The following is an 8,405-nucleotide window of genomic DNA, read 5'->3' as shown; positions in this document are numbered from 1 at the left end:
ACATCTGAGCGAGCGACTCAGACGCTCATCATAGCTCATCGTAGAGAGCTAGTCGACAGGCCGCACGCCACTGCCAGAACACCTATCCCGAGGCAACCATTGACATCGAGATGGGCTCTTTACATGCCTCGGGAATCGCTGATATCACCATCGCCAGCTTGCAAAGCATCACCTCCAAGGATCGTCTTCAGAAATTCGACCCGGCCAGGTTCAAGCTTGTTCTGGTCGACGAGGCTCACCACATCGTGGCTCCTGGCTACATGCGTATCCTCAAGCACTTTGACCTCGACGCCAAGAAGCCCCATTCTCCCGCGCTGGTCGGCGTGTCCGCCACTTTCTCCCGTTTCGACGGCCTCAAACTGGGCGCCGCCATCGATCAAATTGTCTACCACAAGGACTACGTCGATATGATTGGAGAAAAGTGGCTTTCCGACGTCGTCTTCACCACTGTCAAGTCGACTGCTGACATCTCACGGGTGAAGAATGGCGTCAACGGGGACTTCCAGGCTGGCGAGCTGTCGCGCGTCGTCAACACTGACCAGATCAACGAGATCACCGTGCGAAGCTGGCTCGCCAGGGCACAGGGTCGAAGGTCAACTCTTGTCTTCTGTGTCGATCTGGCTCATGTTGCTGGCTTGACCCAGAAATTCCGTCGATTTGGACTAGATGCTAGGTTTGTCACAGGAGACACGCCAACCATCGAGCGCAGTGAGATTCTCCGGGCTTTCCGAAATGGAGAGTTCCCCGTGCTGGTCAACTGCGGTGTGTTTACCGAGGGAACCGACATCCCGAACATTGACTGCATTATTCTGGCGCGGCCAACGCGCTCCCGGAATTTGCTGGTGCAGATGATAGGCAGGGGCATGCGTCTGCACGCTGGAAAGACGAACTGTCACATTATCGACATGGTTTCGAGCTTGGAGACCGGCATCGTTACCACGCCGACTCTGTTTGGACTCGATCCAGGGGAGTTACTCGAGAAGGCCTCGATGGATGACATAAAGACCTCGAGGGAGCGGAAGGACGATGAGACACACCGACGCCAAGCAGCCTATTCAGACACTTCCACGTCTGGATCGTCGCCAGAATCGATGTCCATATCCTTCACAGAGTATTCTTCCGTCTATGACCTCATTGAAGACACCTCAGGCGAGAAACACATTCGGTCAATGAGTCAATATGCATGGGTACAAGTCGGCCAAGACAAGTACGTCTTGTGCGCGCCAAACGGGTCTTTCATCAGGCTCGAGAGGATTGACAACCAGTCTGATCCCAGCAAGCCACTCTTCCACGCTGTCGAAATGCGAGCACTGCCTCCCGAGATATCAAAGTCCCCCTACGCGGCTCCGCGGGAACTTCTCAGGGCTACGACCTTTGCTGATGCTGTTCATGGCAGTGATAAGTATGCCTCGGAGGCGTTCCCGCATGTCTTCATCCACCGCTATCAGAGCTGGCGCAAGAAGCCGCCAACGCAAGGGCAGATCGATTTCTTGAATAAGATGCGGCCCAAGGATGAGCCGCTCGCCGAAGGCAAAATCACGAAAGGCCAGGCTACTGACATGATCACCAAGATCAAGCACGGTGCGAAGGGGAGGTTCGCCACCTTGGAGGTGCAGAAGCGGCGAGCTCTGCGCGAAATTCAACGTGCAGATCAACGGGAGGTTCTTAAGCTAAGAGAGCGCGTTTCCGTTGGGCCGCTTGCTTCCTGATAGCCTTCTGTTTTGTCGACCCTCAGAAGCACACCCTGTCTCAGGCTGACACCTACCCAACTCGACCAATTATGTATATCGTCAGTTGCAAACCTGAGATCGCGATGGAGAAGTTATTGACTACGCCGAGCGCGGCCTCTCAACACTGCAATCACGCTGTCCAGGCTCTTGCATACTCAGGCTAGATGGCCTTACAGGTGTTGGACTATCCAGGGATCCCAAAGTGTAACAACACAAATCAATGATGGCCATTGCTTACTCTTTGGTACTACATGCAGCCTGCCAAATATTCTTGCTTCATTGCGCAATGTTTAAAAAGTCTGATGCGTACCATGTAGGAGATGCCCACTCCATAAACCATATAGTTAGCCGCAGCACTGACTGACTGTCTGTACAATTCATACACAGCACTTCCTTGTTTTTGTTGAGACTTGCCAGACAAACACTGACACTGTTCTCGCTGTACCATCTGATCAACATGACCAAGCACACCATCACTTCACTTCGCGAGACGGACCAATACCATAAGCCCTTACTCCGGGCTGTCTACAACCGCCTCGAGCTGGTCCATCAGCGGCTCGAAAACCTAGAAGCCCTCATGGTGATGCATATGGAGACTTCACGGCAACGCATGGAGAGCCCTGAGCGAAGCAATCATTCGCCAGAGGACAGCAACCTCAGTACTAGGAATCACGACGGTCACGCCTTACACAAGCTCAGCATTAACCACGCACATGTCGCGCATCATCTTTCTCGCCTGCTGGCGTGTGACACCCCCAAGAACGCCGCCGGATGCTTCACCCATGACATGAGTAGCCTTTTCCGAGATGCTTTTACAAACACAGAGGTCATCGAGACGAGCGCCTCAATGCAACCAGATCAGCTCGAAACATCAGAGAACCTCCTTCAGAAGACGCAGGACCCGGCTCGGAAGGGCATCGTGGATCCCGCGCAGCGCCTACCGGTCGACGACAACAGTGGCGGGCATACGGACCTCAGTGCCCCCACGGACAAGGAAACGCTTGGCAGCAGCGTGCTCACCACGGCGGGCGGCGACAACTCTCCACCGCTCTCCAGTAGCCCCGCCAGCAGCGATTGCGATTCAGAAGCTATTTCGTACTCGGACTGGACTGGCAGCGATGGCTCGACATACGGAAAGCGGTCCTCGGACCAGGCCCCGTCGTCCCTGCGGGATCGTCCTGTCCACTGCTGCAAGCGCAAGGCGGCCCTCCTGCGCCGGAAGCAGCGCATCGTCAATAACGCAGGCCTGGCTAGCTCGTAAGGCAAGGGGGAGGTTCGTGATCGTGTGGAGCTTGCGTTAATGTCAAGAGTTTGAGGTAGTGAACCGAATAGCATTGTGCTATATCGTGACAATCATCCCAGAGGATGTGTTGTGCTGAGTAACTAGTAAAGATCTATGTAAACAGTCCGCCATGGATGGCGTCCTCCCTCTCTCTTGTACAGTTGCGTGGACTGATTGATCACCCTAGTATAATTAATTCATGGCGACCTTGTCAAATGATATGCTTCTCTGGCCGGTGTGGTTTCAGCCCCAAGCCTGCAAATATGGGTTCAACGGTGCGCTCTGGACGGCATAGCACAGGGAGATCAAGTTGGAAGACTGAAAGGGGTATCATTGCATATCAAGGCCAACTGAGGCTTCGGCGAGCTTCCGTTCGCTTGACCCTATTGTTCCAGTCTCGCCCAGCACTCCCAACACCACGAATAGCGCCAATTGTTGTCTGGGCAGCCTCAAAATGGCCGTCCGTCAGGCCCTGAAACTTTTCTCACCTTCACTAACCCTGTATCCCCTTCTGGCAACCTCGGATGCCAAATGAGTAGCGAGGGTGCAGCGAGTCGTCACATAGTCCTGCAATACCGCTCCGACCACCCCCCATGTCCCAGCCATCCGCGCTCCAATCCGTGGAGCGGAACCATCCATCATGTTTTGTTTTTTTAGCCTCGTATTCGGCGTCAGGGGTATAAAGAGTGTACGTAAGTCGTAGGAGACAGAAAAGAAGGAACCCCGTAGGGTCCCCAACAAGGCGTACACATGCGTTCAAGGAAATTACTGAAAAAAGCAACAAAAAGACGTGAACGAACAAAACCTCGGGATGAATGACAGAACTGAGCCGACTGTTGCTTCAGAAGAGACGTTCCGGGGTATTGTACGCCAGGGTATATCCAGCCGGGGTATTTTTCGCGAGAGTTTCTAAAGACGGGAATCTAACGGAAAGGTCCAACAGGACCGGGGTATCCAGAATTCGTAGAATGAGACGTAGAAGGGCGACCGCTGTCGCCGGACGCACGAGTGCTGTGACGGGGCGTCACGTCACCAGGGTGAGGCACAGGCGTAAGCTTGTCGGTGCCGTTGCCAAGAGGGCGGTGAGCCCAAGGGTGATCCTCCTCGTTCAGATTAACGCCGCTATCGTTCCAAGGGTTGCGATCGGCATTAAAGCTGCGAGTGGACTCAATCGAAATAAGAGACGACTTGGACACATTGCTGGAGCCCTTGAAAAAATTGGCGTGGTTGGAGTGAGAGCTGTTCTTGCGACGGTCCAGGAAGGAGGAAATGGAGGTCATGCTTCCAGGCTTGCGGAGTTTATCAAAGATAGTACTGCGCTCGCGGGCCACCTCGCCTTCGAAAGCGGCCTTGACGGGCGAGTCGGCAGCGATGGGCGCGGGGGCATGCTGCAGGAGCTTTGAATCGAAGTACTGGAGAGAGTCCTCAAAAGAATCTGACTTGGGTCGAGGGATGGAGCCCTTCAGGATCGTGACCTCGACACCTGCGCCAGTCAGCTCGGCAAGCATAAAGTCGACTGCATCACCAAGACCACCTGCGTTGTTCCGGGTGAATGTCCAGCGCAGAGCGAGGGCGGACGAGCCGTCGGGAGCAAGCTCCTCGGAGTCCTGATGAACAGAGACTTCGACCTCGTACTGGTTCTTCAGCTTGGACACAAGGTCTCGGACAAATGCCGGCGACTCGAGGAACTTGACGAGCCCAGGCGTGCGAGTCAACACGAGCTCGTGGTTGTCAGGAACCATGCCCTTCCAACGTGTCAGCATGCAGTCTTGGCTTCTTGGACATGGACGATGGCGGACTTACAAGGAACTCGTCGACGCAATGAGGCACCTGCCACTGAGGCCCGTTCACGGTCACCTCGTCGCTGGCCTGCTCAGTGCTTGGGAACACAATCTTGCAGTTGTACTTGCTCTCCAACTCGTCAATCTCAGCGAGGCGGGCTAGAAGCTGGCGGTGGTACAGGCGATCGACGTTGACGATCTGCGAGGTGTACTCGGAATCCTGCCGACGTATTAGACGTGTCCCTAACAGTCCGTGATATTTTGTGACTTACAGCTCGATCAACCATCTCCAGGATCTCGTTCTTCACAGCGTCCAGGTTCTGTGCGTTACGCGCAGGAGTTCGGCAAATAACGTTGTCAACCTTAATGTCGTCATCCTCCCGGCCCATGCCACCACGATCCATGGCGTTGGAGAACTTGACGAAAACCGAGTGCTTCTTCATGATGCTCTGGATGTGCTGACCACCGATGCCGATGATGCGCTTGTGGTACTGATCAGGGACGTGGAAGGAGATCGAAGCTGGCATCTCCTGCTCGACGAGGGCGAGGCCTTGTTTCATGGCATCATAGCTTGCAGCTCCAACATCGATATTGAAGTTGTAGTCGTTGAAGCCGTCGAAGATGATGGTGACGTTGCTCTGGCTCATGATCTTGTTGATCTTGCCGTTCTTCTTTCCACTGACAAATTCTCGGTGCTCGTTCGCAAGTTCGATTTTGACGCGAAGTTGATGGTTGCCTTGCACGAGGAATCGCATGTCAGACATGACCATGAGCGCAGTCTTGACGGCATCATCCGAGCCAGTCATTTGAAAGTTGTTGTCGAACGAGACATCCGCATCCGAATTGGCGCAGACATCGCCAATCATGGTGCAAATGTCAGTCGGGCTGGGAAGCTGACGAGCCTGAGGAGGCATCTGGTGACCCTCGGGAGCCAACAAGAACCAGGAAGCACTGTAGAATTGGCCAGCCTGTCCCATGTCAGAAACTTGCAAGCAGTGGTAGCGTAGTGAAGGTTGAACCTACCAGCGACATGATTTCGCGAACAGTGCGCTCAACGTGCAGGCCCTCGTTGCCCTGTACTCTGACCATGTTCTTGCCTGTAGCAAGGACAGGGAAGAGAACGTAGGTGCCGTTGGCCTCCAGAATCTTGCGCACCTTGTCCATCCGATTGAGCAGAACGCTGTCAATCTTGGCCGCGGGAATGTTCACATCCTTCATGTACAGGCGGGTGCGTGTTACGGTTTCGTGGATCTTCTGCTTGGCCAGTTCGATCGCCTGGGGCGTTTCACCGGTGATGAGGATGTCATTGGGATCGCGCCGTTTAGCATTCGGGGGGCAGTATCGGTACATCTGCGAAAAGGGCGACGGGAAGTAGATGGCAGTACCCGTAGAAGACTCGATGAGCTTGATATTCTTCCGCTGGCGACCGCACACCACCTGATGAAGGGTCATATCGAGTTTGAGAGCGTCAACGAGACGACCGAGCTATGCATTGGTTAGTTCCATGGGCAGTGCAACACAGCATCACAGACTTACGAGCGTGTCAATGTGGATCAGCACGCGGGTCTTGGCATGGTCAACGGAGAGGATGTCACCGTAGATGGCGACCCTCCAGCGCTGGTCGCGACGCATCTCAGCATCGCCCGTCATGCCGTCCACGACGGGAGTGAGCTTCGGGCCGAGAAGGAAAATGTCGACTCCGCAGTATTCGGAGATGCCGTCGAGGGTGGTCATAACCTGGGGTTTCAAGACGGGGGTGGCGGCGGCCAGATCGCAGACCAGTTCACCCTCTACGTCGACGGTGGTACAACGCTTCAAACAGCCGGGGTTAGCCATGGGAGATGGATGGGGGCGAGAGGCGAGGAGATCTTGGTGCGGAGGGAAGGGCATACCAAGAAGGTCTGGTTATCATTCAAAATCATCTCCCTGGTCTTTTGGACCATTTCCTGGCTTCCAGACAGGCAGACGGTGGTGACCTGACTGCCCTTGGCATTCTTGGGGGTCGTGGAGACGACATGTGCCTCAATGCTGAAGGGGCCGTTGGTGATGTCCTTGCACGTCTTGCGTAGGTGAGCGAGATTCTGGGTGTGAACGGGAAGCTCGTGGACCTGAACATCATCAGGGGCGTCGACCGAGTGCGTCCATCGCATGACGGCATCCTTGGTGGAGTGGAGGATGTCTTCAGTGTTGGGGCCGGCGAGGTCGGAGGCGAAGGGCACGTTGAAGGCGTAGTGAACGATGGGGCTTGGGGCGTCAAGAGGCTGCTGCATAGCGATCGAAGCAGCTTGCTGGGACATCGTGTCTCGTCTCGGGTTCATTGGATTGACGGGCATATTGGGACGACCCATGCCGAAGTTGGGGCTCATCCTCTCGGACCAGTGACGCATGTTTGCCAGCTTATTCATGATGAGCAGACACCATGGGATGGGGGTGTTTCGGGGCTATCTTTCGAGATCCTGAGCCGTTGGCGAAGAAGACCGAAGGAGTTGGGAGATTGGGTGCCGATGCTGTACCGGGTGCTGGCACAGTCAAGTTGAAGCTGGACTTGGATGGTCGAGAGCTGCCGATGCTCGGGTATCTGGCGAGAGGGAGAACAGTGGGTTGGGGATAGAAGGAAAGGAGGAAAGGGTAGAAAGAAGAGAATAAAGACGTCGAGTTCGTACTCCTTCCAGCGTCTCTCGCACTCGTGGGTATCCTCTTTGGGGGGGGGAGAGAGACGGAGGGGGGAAAGGGAGTAAGGAGGGTGGGTGGGAAGAGGCAGTCGAGAGCGTGTTGAGGTGCAAGTTGTGGAGGAGTGGAAGGAAGAGAGTTGCGGACCAGACCTGGGCTGAGACTCGCAGGGCCAGGCCAGGCTAGACGGCAGGTACCTAGGTGGGTGAGGTAGGTAGTAGTGAACAAGGCAAGGCAGGCCAGGTAGGTACCCAGCCAGACAGGCCATTCGCCAAACGGCACCAGGCCAGAGACGTCGAGGTGCAGGTGCTAGGTACCACAGAACATAACCTTCAGGCGCTGGGCCACTCGAAACCTCAGCAAGTTCAGTGGGGAGGAACAGGTAAGCTCCAGCGGCCGCAGGCAAAACCCCCCCCCCCCCTTCAGGCGAGTCCAGGGCTCAGGGAGCCTGCGCTGGGCCACTGGCATGATCCACAGGCACGGGACTCGGAGGGCACGGAGCACGTTGGGGCCAAGCGGATCAGGCTGGGCCAGGGTAAGGGCCAAACTGTGGACCCCGATGGAGGACTTGGCCGATGGGTATCTCACGCATCCAAAGTGGCTGAGCAGGTACTCACATGGGAGGTCTTCGCCGGGAGGCTCCAATGAGCTTCAAGCGGGACCGCTAGGCCACAGCCCACAGCCAACCGACGATCCATAACAACATGACGGTACATGTCGCGGTACACATGACTGCGCCGATACATCCTGGTGTTTGTTAGCCTGCCAAAGCTCTCCACCGTTTTCTTACGGACCCCAGCAGCGTCATATTTCCATTCACTTCTATCAGCCCAGAGATCGTCTTCGCGCAGAGACAGTCCGTCCTGCGATACGAAGTAACAGGTACAGATGCCTCTCGAATGCAGGGCAGCATGAGCCACGACTTGCACTCAGCGCAGCATC

General features: G+C 55.5%; 3 protein-coding genes across 3 annotated transcripts; 2 read left to right on the top strand and 1 right to left on the bottom strand.

Moving 5' to 3' along the window:
* Positions 1-110: 110 nt before the first annotated feature.
* Positions 111-1,709, top strand: VDBG_00746 (conserved hypothetical protein; the record flags this gene model as incomplete). Its single annotated transcript, XM_003009018.1, has 1 exon — positions 111-1,709. One exon carries the CDS (start codon positions 111-113, stop codon positions 1,707-1,709), a length of 1,599 nt encoding a protein of 532 aa, XP_003009064.1.
* Positions 1,710-2,187: 478 nt separating this feature from the next.
* Positions 2,188-2,991, top strand: VDBG_00745 (predicted protein; the record flags this gene model as incomplete). Its single annotated transcript, XM_003009017.1, has 1 exon — positions 2,188-2,991. The coding sequence occupies one exon, from the start codon at positions 2,188-2,190 to the stop codon at positions 2,989-2,991; it is 804 nt and encodes a 267-aa protein (XP_003009063.1).
* A 944-nt stretch (positions 2,992-3,935) lies between these two features.
* Positions 3,936-7,198, bottom strand: VDBG_00744 (KH domain-containing protein; the record flags this gene model as incomplete). The annotated part of the gene is made up of 6 exons (XM_003009016.1): positions 3,936-4,757; positions 4,816-5,013; positions 5,066-5,761; positions 5,817-6,278; positions 6,330-6,605; positions 6,686-7,198. 6 exons carry the CDS (start codon positions 7,196-7,198, stop codon positions 3,936-3,938), a joined length of 2,967 nt encoding a protein of 988 aa, XP_003009062.1.
* Between the last annotated feature and the right edge of the window lie 1,207 nt (positions 7,199-8,405).

Source organism: Verticillium alfalfae, genomic scaffold (assembly GCF_000150825.1).
Source record: "Verticillium alfalfae VaMs.102 supercont1.1 genomic scaffold, whole genome shotgun sequence".
Taxonomy (NCBI): domain Eukaryota; kingdom Fungi; phylum Ascomycota; class Sordariomycetes; order Glomerellales; family Plectosphaerellaceae; genus Verticillium; species Verticillium alfalfae.
This window is presented reverse-complemented; position numbering and strand designations above follow the sequence as displayed.